Source organism: Electrona antarctica (assembly GCF_951216825.1).
Source record: "Electrona antarctica genome assembly, chromosome: 2".
NCBI classification, from domain to species: domain Eukaryota; kingdom Metazoa; phylum Chordata; class Actinopteri; order Myctophiformes; family Myctophidae; genus Electrona; species Electrona antarctica.
Genome location: NC_136807.1, coordinates 11,950,979 through 11,972,201, shown reverse-complemented (window position 1 = coordinate 11,972,201; position 21,223 = coordinate 11,950,979). Strand labels below are relative to the sequence as shown.

Sequence of the window (21,223 nt, the reverse complement as noted above, 5' to 3'; positions counted from 1 at the left end):
AGTGGGTCATGAGAAGACAGAGGGTGAATTATCTTTTCAGGTTATAGTTGAATACACACATTACACAGTGTGGCTCATTGCATTGCAGTTTACCCCCAAAGCCATGTTACACATTTTTGTAAATGTTTGCAAATGTTTGGAATGTTGCCCAACATAGGGATCCCAGGGTTGATGTGGTTAATTGTTCGCACAGCACCGGCGTGAGGATTATTATTGCCAGTTGGTCAACTGTAGCTGTGGTCTGTGGATTGATGATAACAGCAAAAAGTCGTAACGATTTACTTAAAATCTCACACTTGAACTCTCCAATTTTAGATGTTCAGCATCACAGATTATTGTAAAATAACAGATAATGCTTGTGCATTTTCTACTTTCTGAATGGCCTATCTATAGGGTGCTGCATCTTCCCTAAATGGCACCAAATCATTAATTACCTAGACCCCCCCCCCCATCAGAAATGTTCTGTCTCATTACAGGGACATGTCTTATAAGCTGCCTCTGCCCCATCTGTCCTCTGAAGGGTTACAGACCCCTACTACAGTACAAATAACTCTATACAGTCATGACTCACTCAGAGGCTCATTACACTCTCTCTCTCTCACACGCATGCACGCACGTACACACGCACGCACACACGCCTGCCTCAGTCATCATTCACACACTGACCTTTATTATAATCATCTATGTATGTATATAAGCTGTGTTTGACAAACATAATGTGTAGTCACTAGTCCTCATCATCCAAGTCTATTACAGCTCTGAGAGTATGTGTTGCGAGTGCTAACCACAGCAGATCTACAGAAGCTCACAGCACATTGCGTAGGTCTGCTATTTCCGTCTAAGATATAGTGTAGAGGGAAAACAGCAGGGGCTCTAGTATAGACTGCTGGGGTACTCCAGTGTATAGGGTTAATATTCGATATACAGTTGGGTGCCACCGATATTGTCCCTTATCATTTGACCCATTTAGGCCTGACCTCAAAATTTTAAAAAATCCTTCTAAATCCTCCAGTTTTCTGAAATAAATATTTTCACGATTTTTCAAAAATAGCAGACCTACAAGCTCGTAGCGCGCCACTCGGTGGCGCGCTATGAGCTTGTAGATCTGCTATTTTTCAATAGCTAAATTATAACAATGTTTAAAACACCAAAAGGGGTTCCCGCCCAAAATGGGTTAACTGTCCTTTTGCGCAGATCATGCAAACCTCAGCAAAAAGAAAAGGACAATATCGATGGCCTCCAACTGTAGTCTAGGTTCAAGAAAGGGAGAAATAATTCTTAGATATTGCGTCCAACGGTGTAAAGAAAACGCAACACGGGCTCTTCTGAAAGCTTTCCCTTCATTCTCTGTCAAAAGAAAAAAAGAAAGGAAACCTGTGACTCACACACAGAATTCCTCTGAATGCTCTTCAAACAGAGAGGTGTTTGCAGGTTAATAATGATTAATATGAGAACTTTAAATGCCCACACCTAATTTGATGAACATATTTTACACGGTACAGAGTTAGTGTCGAAGTGTCCTTGAGCAAGACAAATTGACCCCAAATTGCTCCTGATGTGCTGGTTGGTGCCTTGCATGGTTTCCGCTGCCATCGGTGTATGAATGCGTGTGTGAATGGGTCACCCAATCTATGTAAAGTGCCTTGGATAAAGGCGCTATATAAATGCACCATTTACCATTTACACAGTCACTCTGCCAGTAATCTATAGTAAGCTAAACTTTTGGTATTAGTAGTCTGGATTTCCTATGGCGTCATGTTCCTGTAAAAGGGGAAATTACACATTGTCTACACAGCAGGGTCCGGATTTAATTGACAGATTACCAAACCCTCGTTTGTCACAACAACGCAGCAGTGTGCGGGTGACACAGATTGTGTCAGGCTCATGCTAAAGCCTTTCCTTTTCAAACAACCTCGGGCCAATTAGCTCACATGGTCACTGACCGCACACGCTATATGCTTTAGTCATAACGGTGGTGTGCTCTTCTTATCACTCTTCCTGTATCTTACTATCTTTTGCCTGTATCTGTCAAAAGAAACAAAACTCGCATCGATAAATGTTACGTTTAATTCTTTGCAGAAACAAAGCATTGCTGCTTTGGAATAGTTTTGGCACCGTTTTACTGAGGTTAAGGTTAGGTTTATCCGTTTAAGCATAATTTACTTGGGTTACTGTAGTAATACCAGGCTGAGCCGTTCCACCGGCTGTACGCCCGGTGCGAGTCGGTAAAAGGGGCGACTTTGTTGGTATTCATTTTGACAGTAGTGTAGATATACTGTACATAGGAGTGACAAGGTACAGTAGTTTTGAACTTTTGTAACTACCGGTAGTTTATTCGATTTTTTTTCCTATTTAATTTTATTTTTGGTCCTGTAAAGCAAGTACCTAGAAAAGCACTATATAAATCATATATTATTATTATTACAGTAATAGATGGTGTTTAGTAACTCTGAGATGGCCTGTTTGGTTATATTTGTTGACTCTCAAGAGTTAAACACTTGAAGTGTACATGGATTTTATGAAATTAAGCCGTCAACTGGCCAGATTGATCACTTTCACTCAATTTCCCTCAGTCATAATAATTATGCTAATAAAGCTTTATTTATATGGCACCTTTTGAAACAGAGTTACAACGTGCTTCACAGAGAATAAAAAAAACACACCATGAAAAAAATAATACAGAGCATTAAAAGTAAAATCATTCAAATGAAACACACACAGAAGAAGAGAAAACATTACGCAGCAATGCAGTAGGACAGAAGGGATTTGAAACGGGGTACAGACTACTACAGTCTCTGCGAGCCTGATCTCCAGAGGGAGGGCATTTCAGAGAGTCGGACTCGGAGCCCCGATCACCTTTAGTTTTCTTCCGGTAAATGTTCTAGGAGACCGTTGTCTGAGGACCTCAATTTGCGCTTTGGGACATACGGTATAGCACGAGTAGGTCAGAGATGTAGAATGAGTCCAGACCAGAGGTAATTAATACAAATAATCATACATACTGTACTGAAGTAAGTTGTGTGCATGAGGCCTGTACATCATGCACACACGTTTGTTGTGTTCTAGAATATGTTAAATGAACTAGTAAACTGGCCTGCATGCTGAAACCATAAAGAATAAAGGATAAGAACAAGCACAATAAACAAAGCCAAGTATGGCACTCCTAATGATAACATTTTAAAATATCATGAACATTGCCGGCCAAGACACGGTAGACACCCTTCTGTAGCGTGCCAGAATACATATACTGTATACACAGGTGCAATCAATTATATATCAATGAATACTGTAATCTACTAGCAGTCACATGACCAGTCACAACCCTCATTCTATAAACAAGACTGCAACGACGGCTTGTGTAGTGCCTGACAAGTATAGCGACTTTGAACTCTGAAGGCCTGTGTCACAGCTGACGATTACTGCCTGACTGTGTGGGAGGGAGAGACATGATTTTATTAATGTTGTTTTTCAATTTGTGTGTCACTTTAATTAAAAAGGAAATGTAAGCACTCTAACCCTGGCGTCCCAGTATTGGACAGCAGACCTGGCTACAAGCTCACAACGCGCCATGATGCTGTGACCGTGGCCTTGTACATCGGCTATTTAAACACAAAGAAATGTATGGTTAATTCGTTGATAAATCAAGGGAGCTGGTGGTATTCTCTCAGGCCAACATCCTTATTTTACAGGGACTTTATCTCAAGTGTAGAGATGATAGGCGTAGGTCTGACGTTTGCAACAGCTGTCAAGTGGACCTGGTTATGCCCAAATAGGGATATTTAATAGTCATAGTCTCTACGTTTGCACAGAAACATTTCCGCAATTGAGGAAGTTGGTTCAATTTGCACTTCCTCTCTGGCCAAGCTACTGAGTAAGTAGCTGGTTCCTTCCTGAATACTCAGACCCGACTCATTGGCAGATGATGAGTGGATCTCACTTCAGCATTATTGCATACTGTATATTCAAAGCCGATTACGTTTTTTTTGCTCCATGTGCCCTAAAGACTGCCAGATAAATTAATCATAATGAAATCTTGAATCCTGATTATGTGTTGTTACAGTGTGACTATTTTTAACCTGAATTTGTGTAGGCTAATTTATGCGTTTTTGCCAGTGATTTAAGAACTCTCAAGACACGATGCATTTGGAAGTGTTATGTCAGGTTTTCATTTCCGCCTCGCAATAGAATGCTTTACAGGTCACATAGGATCTGCCAGTGATCTATTTAAAGATAGTTTGTTTTCAGAGAGTGAAATGTGAAAACTATATTAGTCTAGAGGAGACGACCTGCTGTTTAAAGGAAGTGGACCCAGTGTGAGGGGCCCCACTTCCCAACACCAGAAGAAAGATTCTTTGAACATCTCGTTGTTTTCACTTCTGCCAAAGAATACTACCCACTTCCGTAACACAGATTCCCTAACCCAGTGGTTCTCGAACCTTTTCATGTCAAGGACCCCGGCCCCATGATCCCATCCATAGATATTTTGTGCCAAGGACCCTGAAATGATGTAAATATGTGCCACCCCAGCCAGCACACCAACGTGGGTCCCATATGGTTTAGAGGTGGGCTGCCTATGTGGGAGCCAGGTGGGATAACTATGGGACCCACATGGAAATGTCAGTGGGCACCAGATGGTTCTCACCTGGGTTACCCGTGTGGGCTTTAAGTGTGTTCTACCTGGGTCCTAGGTGGGCCCCACCTTGGCAATTTTATGTGGGACCCAAGTGGGTCCTAACTGGGCTAGCCCGTGTGAGCTTTAAGTGGGTTCTACCTGGGTCCTAGGTGGGCCCCACCTTGGCAATTTTATGTGGGACCCAAGTGGGTCCTAACTGGGCTAGCCCGCGTGAGCTTTAAGTGGGTTCTACCTGGGTCCTAGGTGGGCCTCACCTTGGCAATTTATGTGGGGCTGACATGGGTCCCTTATGGTTTCAAGGTGGGCTGAACTATATGGGCCTCAAGTGGGCTTGTCAGCAGGCACCAGATGGTTCCCATTTGGGCTTGCCTGTATGGGCTTTAAGTGGGTTCAACCTGGGCCCTAGGTGGGCCCCAACTAGGCAATTTTATGTGGGATCCAAGTGGGCTTGCCTGTGGATCCCACAGGCAAATCCACTTAGGCTTGAAGTTGGTTCTGACTTTGAAAAGATGAAAAATGTTAGAAAATATATCTTTGACAATGTTTATTTAAAACATGACAAGATAATAAAAATAACAGTGAACATAATAGATAAGATAAAAATACCAAATAAACCAAATAAACACTAAAAAAATAACGATAAAATACTAACTCAATACTAGATACAATGGGCTTGCCTGTCTTCGGCAAAGTGTGTAATAATGCATAAAAGCAAACATCACCAGCCTTAATCAACATATGTGCTACTGTAAACTTTCAACATTCTGAATGAACATCCCCAGATGAACTGTAGGATCTGGTCACCCTACCCTCAAGCGTATATTCTTTCTACGTCCGAGCATAGACATGATAACGCCTGCCTCTGATTGGCCTACCGACACAGCCGGTGTCTCCAAGGTGGAAGATACATGCTGGATAGTCTGCTGCGTGAGGTTACTCCGTGGTGGGAAATAAATAATAATAAAGTACGATATATAATAGCTACAAGAGAATGACAGCTTGGCATGCGCGACAGCAACTTTTATTTTTGTAGAAGAGGTAAACTAATATTGTTTATGCCGTTGGCCTGTTTATTTGTATACATGTGTAAACTTTAATCATTATTGTACTGTAAAAAAGGTCTCTTTTCCCTTGATCTTTATTAGTATAATAGTATTAGTTTAGTGTTAGTTTAGATTAATACATGATAATCAACACTAACACTTTAATTTAGAACACAGCCAAATCAAATCATAGTAGATAAGCCTATTATTAATTATTCAATCAAAGCAAACGGCACAAACAATATTAGTTTGCCTCTTCTACAAAAATGAAAGTTACAAATTACTGTCGCGTGTTGCCATTCTCTTGTACTTGTATTATTTCCCACCACGGATTAGCCTTGCATCTCGGAGGACAGGCAAGACGGGCAGTGTCGGTAGGCCAATCAGAGGCAGGCGGGGCGTTACCATGTCTATGCTCGGACGTAGAAAGAATATACGCTACCCTCAACACTAACCAACCAAACCAGTTTCTTTCACCTGGCTAATGACCCGACCCCCTCCATGCAGTTCCTTCTCCAGTCTCCAGTGACCTCAGTACATAGGATATACATTGATTTATTGGAAATGTGTACACATCGATTCCATTTTAATTGTACATACATTATTTTGTTTTGCTCAACAAGTTTATTGTGAATGAATAGCAGATAGGATGCAAATAGGCTACTGTATGAATACTGCAATGTAGAACTACTTTGTAAAAGTAAAAGTTTATAATTCAACATTTTCTTGAGTAAAAGTACAAAAGTATTGGTATCAAAATGTAATTAAAGTACCAAAAGTAGAAATGACATTGTATTATAATTCATATTTTCAAGTTAAACAAAAAAAAGAATAGTGGAGAAGAGTTCCAGTAGAACTAAAAGACAAGTCATGTTATGCTGGGTTGTATGGTGAAAATAGCCAATCTACAAGATCACAATGCAATACGCTGTGACATGCTGTGAGGTTGTAGATCAGCTATTTTCAGCATTAGATGTAGTCTAAAATCCAATTATATTTAGTCGACTAAAACTAGACTAATAGTAAAACTAAATGCAATTTTATTCTAAAGACTGAATAAATGTGCTGTCTAAATCAACACTGTGCAGTATTCTACATGTTACAATGTAAACAAACCTTTTAATAAAAGTAAGAGAGATGGTGAGAGAGAGAGCATAGAATATAGCGAGAGAGGGAGAGAGAATACTTTTACTTCTACTCCACATCTCAGAGGTAAATATTGTAATGTTACAGGCAGGCAGGCAGACAGACAGACCCTTACTATTATGTGCCACTTCTTATATGGCAGACAGACATCTCAAGAGCTACCAAGATCAACCTGTTCAAAGCCTGTGTGGAAAGTATCCTTCTTTATGGTGCCGAAACATGGACAATGAATAAGGAGTTTCGGGATCGTCTTGACGGAACATACACAAGACTCCTCATGCGTGTCCAGAACCTCTCATGGAAGGACCATCCCACTAAAGCTCAGATTTTTGGAGGCACCCCCCCCCCCCCCCCCATCTCAGTTGTTGTGGAAGAAAGAAGACTCCGCTTTGCTGGACACTGCCACAGAGCAAAAGACCAGGTCATTTCGGATATTCTTCTGTGGAGACTACCCTGCCCATCAAGAGGAACACGACCTCTCACATTTCCAGATGTTCTGAGTAGGGACACAGCAGGACTGACTGTGAATGAACTTGGTGTGGCAATGACTAACAGAGACCAGTGGAAGCAGCTTGTGTCGCAGATCTCGGGCACTCGAAGGATGATGATGATGTGTTAAATAGAGTTAATGTACCGTAATAGAGTTAAATATCTATATGCGTCCTTTCTGCTAGCAGTGCCTGCCTGCCTACTTGCCTGCCTGCCTGCTGCCTGCCTGTGTGCCTGCCTGCCTGCCTGTCTGCCTGTCTGTCTGTCTGCCTGCCTGCCTGCCTGCCTGCCTGCCTGCCTGCCTGTCTGTCTGTCTGTACAACGTGAGCTGTATACTTTCTTGACCAGGGTTCCCAACTTCCCATGCAGGGCTTTGTACTGGGCCCAGGGCTCTTTGCATTGTGACCTGTTCTGTGAGCTTGTAGATGGGCTTGCCCACTTCCAACCCATGCCAGTTAGCCCACATGTAGACCATGTTGGACCTACATTGACTTGCCCACTTCAACCCATGCCAGGTAGCCCACATGTAGACCATGTTGGAACTACATGGTCGATGGGCATGCCCACTTCCAATGAAGAAATTAAAATCTGCACACCATTTGATGCTCCCAAAATATCTTTACTGGTAGGTAACGTTTCGGGCCGCAGCCCTTCCTCAGACCTTCAAGGAATGAGTAGACAATACAATACATATATAGTAGTGTGACATACCACACCTGTGGCACATCAACCATCAGTCCCAATCACCGTCACCGATCAGGTGACATTTACACAAGTGATATGTACAAGTCTCAAAATATATTCATTGTACAAGATATACAAAATCCATATACAATATATTCGTAATTGTCCCAAAACATTTACAGACATTGTAACCATACACAGAGAACTCAGGCTGATCAGGCCATCATACTGCTACCTAAGAGGCGCCTCTTGTCTACTCTAAATGCAAGTAAAAAAGTAGGACACAATACCTTATTTCAAAAACACAAATATGGTACAAATATGTACCAGGAAAAACAACCAGGATGAGACCTATTGAAGAGAAGATATAGTGTAGAATCACATGACCTTGGATGTCCATGGACATGAGAACACGTCCATGTTCATCCATGGGCATGTAAAACACAGACTCAAATGCATACCCTCAGACACAGGATGACAACTACAGAAATGGTCTGATATCATAATCTTCATTAAGACCTTTAGGAGCAAGAGTCTGCAAAGTGTGTATGTATATTTTTGTATATCTTGTGCAATGAATATATTTTGAGACTGGTACATATCACTTGTGTCAATCTCACCTGATCGGTGACAGGGATTGGGACTGATGGTTGATGGGCCACAGGTGTGGTATGTCACACTACTATATGTATTGTCTACTCATTCCTTGAAGGTCTGAGGAAGGGCTGCGGCCCGAAACGTTACCTACCAGTAAAGATATTTTGTGAGCATCAAATGGTGTGCGGATTTTTCATTTCTTCATTGTGACTTTATTTTGATCCGGCACCCAGCCTATAGGTTTAGATGTGCGTGTCTTTTTTTACTGTTTATTCAGCCTCCTACTACATGCCCACTTCCAACCCATGCAAGTGAGCCCACATGTAGACCATGTGGGACCTACATGGTCATGCCCACTTCCAACCCATGCAAGTTAGCCCACATGTAGACCATGTGGGACCTACATGGTCATGCCCACTTCCAACCCATGCAAGTTAGCCCACATGTAGACCATGTGGGACCTACATGGTCATGCCCACTTCCAACCCATGCAAGTTAGCCCACATGTAGACCATATTGGAACTACATGGGCTTGCCCACTTCCAACCCATGCAAGTTAGCCTGAATGTAGACTATGTGGGACCTACATGGGCTTGTCCACTTCCAACCCATGAAAGTTAGCCCACATGTAGACCATGTGGGACCTATCAGGCGCGCCTGAGCCATGGAGCAAACGGAGCAGCTGCGACACCAGATTAAAAAGAGGGGGCGCATTGCGACACCACTTTCAGTCCCCCCCCCCCCCCCCCCCCCCCGGCCGCCGCCACGCTCGAAGCGCACGGTGCGCGACAGCGAGAGAGAGAGAGAGAGAGAGGAGGAGAGGGTGTTTGTCTATGTGTGCGTGAGCGCGGCACGCGCGGAGAGAGAGAGGGAGAGAGAGTGGGATGCTGCGTGTTAAAAAATAAATAGGCTACTAATTCGCGCATTGCATCCAATAATGCCCGGCTTGCCCACCTGTGTGAATCACTTACTTTGTGCTTGCTGCTAGTTTTCAGAAGAATTAATCCAAGGTTTGTCATATTATGTTTTAAAGTAGGCATACATTTTAGCTGGTCAGTCAGTGTGTGCAGACTCAGAGAGAGAAGCAGCACTGCTCTGCTGATTAAATTGATATGACCTAGATATGTCATATGCGCTGACTGGCAAGTTAATTAGTTATTTGGCAACACCTGTGTGAAATACCAGAATAAGCTTTTTCTTTTTTTTTGTGGCCATCTACAGGCCGGCCATGACTGTACTACAGCTGGAAGTTTTTTCCACAGCTGTGGAATTGAGATCCTTTTTTTTTAACTCATATAATCTGCTATGATTTCTTAAATTATTATTCATGACATGAATGTGCAGTAGCCTACCAAAAAAAGATATAGATATAATGTCACGTTATTATTTATATAAATAAAAAGTGGACTGGTTGGAGGATAAAATAAATAGTATTCTTAAACTACATTTGTGTGACTTTTTGGTTGTTTTTTTTTTATCATCGTCTCTGCTCTGCTTTTTCTCCCTGGAAATAAAAACGTCTGGGTTTCCGAGGCTACTGCTCTGCTGCTGACGCTATTTCCGGTTACCTTTACGCACGGGGCGCACGGATTTGAATTTCTCCGGTCAGCCTGAATGTGTGTGTTGTTGTTGTCAACATGGCTCAGAAGAGAATGAGTGATTTATTTGGTGGGTCCAAGCCCAAATCAAGTCTAGTTAATGAACCCTTGGCCTTCATGGGCACCAGCAGCAGTGTTCAGCAGGGAACGAGTGCTAACGTTGTTGGAGGAGAAGGAGGACAATAATAAAAACAACAACAGCAGCAGCAGCAGCAGCGCAAGCAGCAGTGTCCATCTCACGTAGCCTACATAATGACATTCTGGACACGTAACTCACGTTGGATATACAGTAAATGCCATGATGAGGGAATTAACCACCCCGGAGCGCAAGAGCACATTTGGGGTTTAAGGTAAAGCATTTACAATTGAACTATATTATTTCTCTAATAGTCACTATTGCAGTGAGAAATAATATAGTATTTACTAATTACTATGGCCGCCGTGCCAACTGAACTGCTGAATGCTGCTGCAATCTAATGTTAGATATTAGATTCTGACGGGGAGGGATCTATGATGAATGATGACGATACAACACCGGGGTCGCCGAGCCCAAGCGCGCTGCGCTGTCAGCTCGTCTGTTGTATAATAGGGCTATAATTTATATGTTTTGTTTTGATATCGGCGCCTTGCCAATGTCATGTGTAGCCTAAATAGGCCTATGCCTTTTTATGATGCATTTTGTCAGTTTGTTCATATAACTTGCGTGTGGAGAGGGAAAGTAAAAGCCACTTTTCCTTGTGAAAATGCGCGAAAACGCGCGTGCACGAGGCACATGCACGCGCATTTTTGCGCGCGCGCTACGCGCGCGCATGAGTCCAAATCTGTGCTCCCCCACCTGGAAACGAAGTTAGGCGCCCCTGGGACCTATATAGGCTTGCCCACTTCCAACCCATGCAAGTTAGCCCACATGTAGACCATGTTGGAACTACATGGGCTTGCCCACTTCCAACCCATGCCCAGTTAGCCTGAATGTAGACCATATTGGAACTACATGGGCTTGCCCACTTCCAACCCATGCAAGTTAGCCTGAATGTAGACTATGTGGGACCTACATGGGCTTGTCCACTTCCAACCCATGAAAGTTAGCCCACATGTAGACCATGTGGGACCTATCAGGCGCGCCTGAGCCATGGAGCAAACGGAGCAGCTGCGACACCAGATTAAAAAGAGGGGGCGCATTGCGACACCACTTTCAGTCCCCCCCCCCCCCCCCCCCCCCGGCCGCCGCCGCCGCCGCCACGCTCGAAGCGCACGGTGCGCGACAGCGAGAGAGAGAGAGAGAGAGAGAGGAGGAGAGGGTGTTTGTCTATGTGTGCGTGAGCGCGGCACGCGCGGAGAGAGAGAGGGAGAGAGAGTGGGATGCTGCGTGTTAAAAAATAAATAGGCTACTAATTCGCGCATTGCATCCAATAATGCCCGGCTTGCCCACCTGTGTGAATCACTTACTTTGTGCTTGCTGCTAGTTTTCAGAAGAATTAATCCAAGGTTTGTCATATTATGTTTTAAAGTAGGCATACATTTTAGCTGGTCAGTCAGTGTGTGCAGACTCAGAGAGAGAAGCAGCACTGCTCTGCTGATTAAATTGATATGACCTAGATATGTCATATGCGCTGACTGGCAAGTTAATTAGTTATTTGGCAACACCTGTGTGAAATACCAGAATAAGCTTTTTCTTTTTTTTTGTGGCCATCTACAGGCCGGCCATGACTGTACTACAGCTGGAAGTTTTTTCCACAGCTGTGGAATTGAGATCCTTTTTTTTAAACTCATATAATCTGCTATGATTTCTTAAATTATTATTCATGACATGAATGTGCAGTAGCCTACCAAAAAAAGATATAGATATAATGTCACGTTATTATTTATATAAATAAAAAGTGGACTGGTTGGAGGATAAAATAAATAGTATTCTTAAACTACATTTGTGTGACTTTTTGGTTTTTTTTTTTTATCATCGTCTCTGCTCTGCTTTTTCTCCCTGGAAATAAAAACGTCTGGGTTTCCGAGGCTACTGCTCTGCTGCTGACGCTATTTCCGGTTACCTTTACGCACGGGGCGCACGGATTTGAATTTCTCCGGTCAGCCTGAATGTGTGTGTTGTTGTTGTCAACATGGCTCAGAAGAGAATGAGTGATTTATTTGGTGGGTCCAAGCCCAAATCAAGTCTAGTTAATGAACCCTTGGCCTTCATGGGCACCAGCAGCAGTGTTCAGCAGGGAACGAGTGCTAACGTTGTTGGAGGAGAAGGAGGACAATAATAAAAACAACAACAGCAGCAGCAGCAGCAGCGCAAGCAGCAGTGTCCATCTCACGTAGCCTACATAATGACATTCTGGACACGTAACTCACGTTGGATATACAGTAAATGCCATGATGAGGGAATTAACCACCCCGGAGCGCAAGAGCACATTTGGGGTTTAAGGTAAAGCATTTACAATTGAACTATATTATTTCTCTAATAGTCACTATTGCAGTGAGAAATAATATAGTATTTACTAATTACTATGGCCGCCGTGCCAACTGAACTGCTGAATGCTGCTGCAATCTAATGTTAGATATTAGATTCTGACGGGGAGGGATCTATGATGAATGATGACGATACAACACCGGGGTCGCCGAGCCCAAGCGCGCTGCGCTGTCAGCTCGTCTGTTGTATAATAGGGCTATAATTTATATGTTTTGTTTTGATATCGGCGCCTTGCCAATGTCATGTGTAGCCTAAATAGGCCTATGCCTTTTTATGATGCATTTTGTCAGTTTGTTCATATAACTTGCGTGTGGAGAGGGAAAGTAAAAGCCACTTTTCCTTGTGAAAATGCGCGAAAACGCGCGTGCACGAGGCACATGCACGCGCATTTTTGCGCGCGCGCTACGCGCGCGCATGAGTCCAAATCTGTGCTCCCCCACCTGGAAACGAAGTTAGGCGCCCCTGGGACCTATATAGGCTTGCCCACTTCCAACCCATGCAAGTTAGCCCACATGTAGACCATGTTGGAACTACATGGGCTTGCCCACTTCCAACCCATGCCCAGTTAGCCTGAATGTAGACCATGTTGGAACTACATTGGCTTGCCCACTTCCAACCCATGCAAGTGAGCCCACATGTAGACCATGTTGGAATTACATTGGCTTGCCCACTTCCAACCCATGCAATTTAGCCCACATGTAGACCATGTTGGACCAATATGGGCTTGCCCACTTCCAACCCATGCCAGTTAGCCCTCGTGTAGACCACGTGGGACCTATATAGGCTTGCCCACTCGCAACCCATTCCCACTTGGTACCCATGTATCCCGCATTGAAACCACATGGGCCCCAAGTGGGCGTGCTGGCTGGGACATTGTTCGTGTTGTTTGTGAATAGAGCAGATCTACAAGCTCTCAACGCTTTGCATAGCCATTGGGTTAAAGTGGTATAATACCTACCGGAACCCCCTCAAGGACCCCTGGGGGTCCCCGGACGCCAATTTGAGAACCACTGCACTCTTTAAAAGGGGTGTAAGTGATATGTAAAATAAATATAAAACTCTATATTCTTTTTATTTAAGATATGTTTTTCTTTTTTATTTGATATTTGTTTTACAGTAAGCTGACAGGAAATAGGGGGAGAGCGATGGGGAGTAATCTGAGAACCATCGTCAAAAAATAAAGGTTAAACGGTGCCCTCTTTTCCTTGAATTTGAATATTGTCGGAGTCAACAGTCTGTCTCCAGTAGTAAAAGATGGGGAGTGACACGCAGCAAAGGTCGTCTGGATCGGGAGTCGAACCCACGACAGGCTGTCAGGCTGGATTAGCAGCCTAGGTGCCTGGACCACTAGGCTGGCCCGGGCCAAAGCTCTGTATTCTGATAGTTATCATTGCCTAATGCTTAGTGTTTGTTCAGTAACAGGGATTCCCCCATCTCCGCAGACCCTTTTAGTAAACAGAAAACAACATGTTCAGTAACAGGGATTCCCCCAATCTTTGTGGTGTTCCAGTCCCGATTTCATTGGCTTGGTTTTTGTTTTGTTTGTTTCATCACATTCATTTTTTAAATGTTGTTTATGCTGTTTATCCTGTATGAGTTATCTGTTCTCATTTATGTTCTGTTCACTAAAGAGTTGGAGAGAGGGGGAGACCCCTGACTGCTACTGAACAAACACTCTAGTCTACAACAATGATTACTATCTGAATAAAGAGCTATTCAACCATTATTTTAACAAAAAATCACTTGTACCCCCCCCCCCCCCCCTTTTAAGTTGACGGAACTCTAGGCTACTTGTGCAGGAACAGAAAGTCTTAACAAAACAGGCATGGACACGACAGGAACCTTAGGAATCTTGGCATGACTCCCCCGAGGAGCCATAGAAATCTGGACCTGCCCTAACAGACCCGTAGCACCAATCTGTATACCGGTACTATAGTTAGTAGAGTTCCTCTTCGCTTTAAAGCTAAACGTCCAACGTCTTGGGCAAAGAAAGCATTTTAGTGCAGTCATGTTATTATGAGTTGACCTCCCAACCTAAAAAAGAGCAGCAGAATTTGTGGAATGCCATGTACATAGTACTTAGTGAAAAGAAAAGACAACGAATAAAAGATAAGACAACAAATAAATATGTTTTATTCAATTTATTCAATTTTGTTTTCTTTTTTAAAGTCTTAAAATAGTTGATTTCAATAGTTTGCAACTTTGCACCCCCCCTCCCAACCCTGATTTGCCTGATTTTGGGTGAGAGGCATCAGTTAGTTGGGCTCTTATTAAAGAGCAAGAAAAAAAGAGACTAAAACCTAACTTCTCTACTTGTACAACTGCATGACTTACCGAAAACATTGGTTTGTTTATCCGTAGACAATGAGGAAGTTTAGAGCTGGAGGAAGGTGGTACGTTTGTTGGGAGAATCCCCCCCGCCTCCCCATGTTTCTGTGCTGTTGGCCTAAAAAGGAACAAGCTTAAACAACAGACTGACAATAGGAGAAAAGAGGTTCCTTGTGCATGCCAAGAAGAGGACGTGCAGCAGATTTAAATGAATGCTCTGTTGTGTTGCTTGCTTGTGGTGTGTCACAGCAACGTGTGTGTGTGTGTGTGTGTGTGAAGAGGCTGGGAAAAGAGAAGCGCTGCAAGTGTAACTGTTTGTGCTAGCCTCACCCCAAACCGCCATGGTCTTCAGTAAATGCTGGCTGTTGCCATGGCAAACGTGTTTAAGTAGAGGAAGCTGAGAAAGTATGGAGGAAGTGGTTTCAAACATAATATCCAAGGGGTGGTGAGTTGGGTGGACGCAGGAAGCCACGTATTTAGCTCCCAAGTCCTTTATCCATTCACCTTTGTCCCTTTTTTTGGGTTTTCTTTACTGTAGTTCACCGGTTCGTAAACGTTTAAACTTTCAAGGAGGACCCCCCCCCCCCCCCATAACTGTAACTCTGTACAAATGGATTTGTACACTCTCACATACCACAGGGTAAATTGTGAACGCCAATATTAAAATCTGGTGAAAAAGCATTTTTTTTTTACTTGAAAAGCTGTTCTCATAAACCTTTTTCTTTACGGTCTGTGAAACCACAGGCGTTTCATCTTCCTAGGTAAGGTATTTGGGCGCTAGGTATGTAAGGTATTTGGGCGCTAGGTATTGCAGAATTATGTCCCTGGTCAAACGGCAATCACAGATTGTTCGAGTAAATGTCTGACTCAGATGTCTGTGTGCAAGTTTTGTGCTGCTCCGTTGCTTCCAGCATGGTGAGTCAGACTGCAGACTTCCTCTTATCTCGCAGCCTTTATCTTCAATTTATAATTGCACAGGAGTGTTGCTTGCCAAAACGAAAGAGATTTGCAAGCTAACACTTAAGCTTAAGTAGATCAGGCCAGCAACAACTCCATACTATGGAGTATAAATTGTGCCTTTATCTTCCTCTCCATATCTCTCTGTGCCAGGGACAAACTCCAGTGTAACAGACGGATGTGAACTGGCGGGACCCTTTGAGGCCGTTGGCTTACGTTGGCATGAATGCGCCCAGCAGCCGTCGCATCTCTGGCTTTGTTTATCCCATTTTGACCTGAAAACTGACCGTTTTCTGAAAAACCTTATGTTTTATGTCAGTGGTGCTCAACCTTTTTCATCTCAAAATATGTTGTTCCAGGGACCCCCCCAGAAGCAAAGATTTGAGTTAAAAATGTTCGCTCTGAAAGAATATAGGCCTATATTCAAAGATTTGCGCCAATCTTTTTTTTAAAATAGCAGATCTACAAGCTCAAGCTCGTACCTATGAGCTTGAAGATCTGCTATTTTTCAATAGCTAAAGTATAACATAATGCTTAAAACACCAACAGGGGTTCCTGCCCAGAATGGGTTAAAACATTATCTCCACCACACCCACTCCACGATAACCCTGTTGAGTTAAGCTCTGCCCACCCGATCCATTAGGTGATCATTTCATGGACTGAGGATATTCAGCCAAGTCTAGTCCTGAACAAATCTGGGACATTTTCTGTAGCATTGCTTGTGAATTGTGATTAAGGCTGCAAATATTTCTATTATTAGTGCTTTTTTAATATATATATATATATATCTTTCTTTTTATTAACCACTTGAGTCTTGAGCATAATTTTAAACTAAGAATAAAATTATAGCTCCCAATACATTGCACTGCTTAGAGATCAGCTATCGTCACATTTTAAAATAGTTTGTAGCCTAAAATGAGTTAAAATCACATGCCTAGAGTAGGAGTTGATCATTCATTGGTTATTTCTTTACATTATCGTTTATTTGTGTCCTAATGCCCAACCGTCCGGGTTTGTGTGAACACAAACATTGGCTTGTGATTGGCTGATCACCTCATAGCGATGATTTTGATTGGCTGAGCAAAGTACATATTGAAGCTAAAAGTGAGGGCAGAAATGTGAAGACGGAAAAGTGAGGACGCAAATTGTGATTGGCCAGAATGAGATGTATGATGATAAACAAGACCACTTCACACAGGTGTGATTTTTTTGTATTATTTTTGAGGCCCTCCCTCACATTTGCCACATTGACAATGAAAGGAGAATTTACGTCATATGTGTCTGAAAACAATCGACTGTTGCACCCTTACCATTTCTTTATGGCCCATGTCAGTGGAGCAGCAGGTCAGAACTGGAGCTTGAAGTGGATGGGAAAAGATAGACACTTTTATGTTCCTCAATGTTCTTGGCACCATCATGTGGTCCCACGCAGTACTACACTCAATCCAAATTGTGCAGTGATATCACTTGATCAACAAACTACAAACATTTTCTAGTATTGATGGCTGTGGCGGAATTTGGTCACATTTAGCAACGAATAGTAGGAAATGGAGCTAGCATAGAAGAAAGATTAACCCATTTTGACCCGAGATCAGATTCTAAAAATGTCTTCTACATCCTGACAGTTTTCTGAAAAAGCTATGTTTCTGTGTTCTTCGATTTTTCAAAAATAGCAGACCTACAAGCTCGTAGAGCGCCACTCGGTGGCGCGCTATGAGCTTGTAGATCTGCTATTTTTCAATAGCTAAAGCATAACATAACACCAAAAGGGGTTCCCGCCCAAAATGGTTTAAGTACAGTAGTGCACCATGATTCTCAACACGAGCTCCATTTCTCCCCACCTGTGTGCAGATATGACGCAGGGAAGGACGGCTTCATCGATCTGATGGAGCTGAAGCTGATGATGGAGAAGCTCGGAGCTCCCCAGACACACCTGGGCTTGAAGAACATGATCAAAGAGGTGGACGAAGACCTGGACAGTAAGCTGAGCTTCAGGGAGGTGAGAAACCAAGATAACAACCTAGTGTCCATCCATCTGTGAACTGTGAACCCGAGTTGAATGCACACTGAGGCTTGTACTGTGTACAGACTCAACTGTGAACAAACATGGAGAGCTGAGCAGACGGCACTTACAGTCTCTGAATTAAGATGAATTACCGAACGGCCAAATGTGCTGAAATGGGAAGTTCTACGCCCCAGGAGGAGTGCTTTGTCTCAGTTAGCGCAGCAGCTTTTGTACAATTCAACAACAGTGCAATGGTACATGGGTAATAGGCAGAAAGTGGAATTATTTGTAAAAAGTATTTAAAGGACAACTTTAGTTTTTTTTCAACCATGGTTCATGTTTTAGGTTGTTATTAGAGAAAGTAAAAGATGAGTGTTCATTTGTTTTCTTTCGCTGCTTTCTTTCGTTTTATGGATTTTAGCTGTTTTTGACAGGGGGGTGGGGGCATTTGAACATGGGGCTAAATATGTATTTTTTTTTACAAAATGTTATAGCGATTTATTTTTTTATTATTTACTATAGTCCTACTAGACCCCAAGAAATTACATCTGGCCACAAAAGATCACAGGATCTACTGAATGTGAAGGTAGCATACTGGGGGGAAGCCACACTGTGTGTCATGGGCTCAATATGTCAGTTTGACACATTCAGAAGTAGATCATGTGATCTTTTGTGGTCAAATATCATTTATTGGGTTCTAGTAGGACTATAGCAAATAATAAAAAAAGAAATCGCTATAACATTTAGGGAAAAAATACATAGCACAGTTGTTCTAGACCCTAACATTTAATTTAATTAATTTAATTTAATTCAGAGGTTTTCTGTATATATGGAGACCTGTGATGATTCTGGCTAGAGAGGTCAGACTAAAGAGGTCCTTTGTCCACCAGTTGACTTTGAGGCTTAATCAGGAGTTGTAGTAGCCACGGGGTAATCTAGGCGGTGGATATTGCTCTTGTCTTCATGTCTTTATGTATGTAAATTGTCGTGTTCTTTGTGTTATGTCAAATGTGTGTACAGTATATGTGTTCTGCATACTTGGCTGCTGGGTCGCAAGACAAATTTCAGTGTGAACTGACAATAATGTACTATATCATATATATACCAGACAGACTAAATGCATATTTAGTGACCTCAAATACACTGAAACACATTGAATGGCGGCTTTTGACCATTAATGCATCCATCCATGAATCAGTCCTGTTCCCTTTTTTTCCCATTGTTTTCCACCATCTGTTATCTCTCGGTCTAGTTCCTGCTGATCTTCAGGAAGGCAGCAGCAGGAGAGCTGCCGGAGGACAGTGGCCTCTGCACCTTGGCCCGGCTCTCTGAGATCGACGTCTCCACCGAGGGCGTGAAGGGAGCCAAGACCTTCTTTGAAGCCAAAGTAAGTGCATCTTAACAGCAATTTAACCCGTTTAGACCCGATGACCAGATTCTACAAATGTCTTTTAACCCATTTAGGCCTGACGTCGAAATATAAAAGAACGTTCGCTCTGAAAGAATATATATTCAAAGATTTGTACCGCATTTTTACGATTTTTCTAAAAATAGCAGATCTACAAGTTCATAGCGCGCCACTCGGTGGCGCGCTATGAGCTTGTAGATCTGCTATTTTTCAATAGCTAAAGTATAACATAATGCTTAGTTAAAACACCAAAAGGGGTTCCCGCACAAAATGGGTTAACCCATTTAGACCCGAGACCAGATTCTACAAATGTCTTTTTAAAATCATGACAGTTTTCTGGGAAAAAAAACCTATGTTTCTATGTCAGTGGTGCTCAAAAACGTGCTTAAAGGACAACTTTAGTTTTTTTCAACCAGGGTTCAAGTTTTAGGTTGTTATTAGACAAAAAAAGGTGAGTGTTAATTCTTTTTCAGTTGCTGCTTTCTTTCATTTTAGCGATTTTAGCTGTTTTTGACAGGGGGGCGGGGGCATTCGAACATGGGGCTAAATACATCCTTTTTTACGGCGATTTCTTTATTAATATTTACTATAGTCCTACTAGACCCCAGCAAATTACATCTGGACACAAAAGATCACAGGATCTACTAAATGTGAAGGTAGAGGTACTAGGGGGATGCCATTCTATGTGTCGTAGGCTCAATATGTTTGTCACATTCAATAGATCTGTGATTTTTGTGGCCAGATATAATTTATTGGGGTCTAGTAGGACTATAGTAAATAATACAAAAGAAAAATCACAATTCATTCGCTCTGAAAGAATATATTCAAAGATTTGCGCCACATTTTCAAGATTTTTCAAAAATAGCAGATCTACAAGCTCGTAGCGGGGCACTCGGTGCCGTGCTATGAGCTTGTAGATTTGTAGTCATTCTATATCGCCTTGCATTCCATTGTCTTGCATATTGTACCTTTAGTGGAGCTTTCTGTAGTCGCGTTTGCAGTCTCTAGTCATGGTGCGGTGGGGGAGATATATTCATTATCAAACGTCATTATCATTATGTTAATGACGTTTAGAAGATTTAGAACACTTTCCTGGGGGTCTTTATGTGTGTGTAATATGTGGTTTTAGATAGTAGTGGAGGAACTCCTCATGGACACTTCTTCCTGGACTACAGTAAGTCAGTAAGACAGCCCCCTCCCCCTATCCACAAGGAGGAGCAGTGCACCAAAGCATTATGGGAATTTTAGTCCAGGAAGTAAGTGAGCTCAGTGTCCATGACATCAGAGACACTGGGCTCACTGCTAAAATCTAAACTATCTAAAATGGACTCTAACAGGTCCATTTGGTTCCATTTGGACACTCTTAAGAGTTAAATTAACATTGATTTTACAATACAAATTGGGCTCTCAGAGACAGAAATGCCATTAAATGGGGGTCTGTAGGGATTGCATATCAAACTGAGGGTCCTTGAAATTAAACTGGTTGAGAATTCACTGCTAGAGCCGTTAAAATGTTCTCTTATGGGGGACCCTGGCATATCTTTTCAAATGGGGGTCCGTCGGCTAATGAGCAGTGGCGTTTCCAGGAATTACGTTTTGGGCAGGCAAGAATTACATTTTGGGCAGGCAAGATGTGTTAATTGTCGTCCCCCCGCGCACAATCAGTAGCACTAAAAGTTTTCAAAGAGATATACCTGTCAGACAGTAGGATACAATTGCATACGATGCATTCGAATGGGTGATTGAGGGTTGCTCTCTATACGTGCAACGGCCAATCCGCTGTCCACTAATAGTTCTCAGGTCTCGGGTCTGGATTTTGGCCAGGCAGAAAATGGATTTGGACAGGCGGACTGTCCTCGCCTTATTGT

The 21,223-nt window shown here is 42.7% G+C and overlaps 1 protein-coding gene across 1 annotated transcript in view; it reads left to right on the top strand.

Moving 5' to 3' along the window:
- The window catches only part of efhd2 (EF-hand domain family, member D2), a 33,876-nt gene that overhangs the window by 9,174 nt on the left and 3,479 nt on the right, over positions 1-21,223 (top strand). The window contains exons 2-3 of the mRNA XM_079521566.1: positions 17,794-17,941; positions 19,200-19,334. Of these exons, the coding sequence (XP_079377692.1) occupies positions 17,794-17,941; positions 19,200-19,334 (283 nt within the window). The remainder of the gene's footprint in view (positions 1-17,793; positions 17,942-19,199; positions 19,335-21,223) is intronic.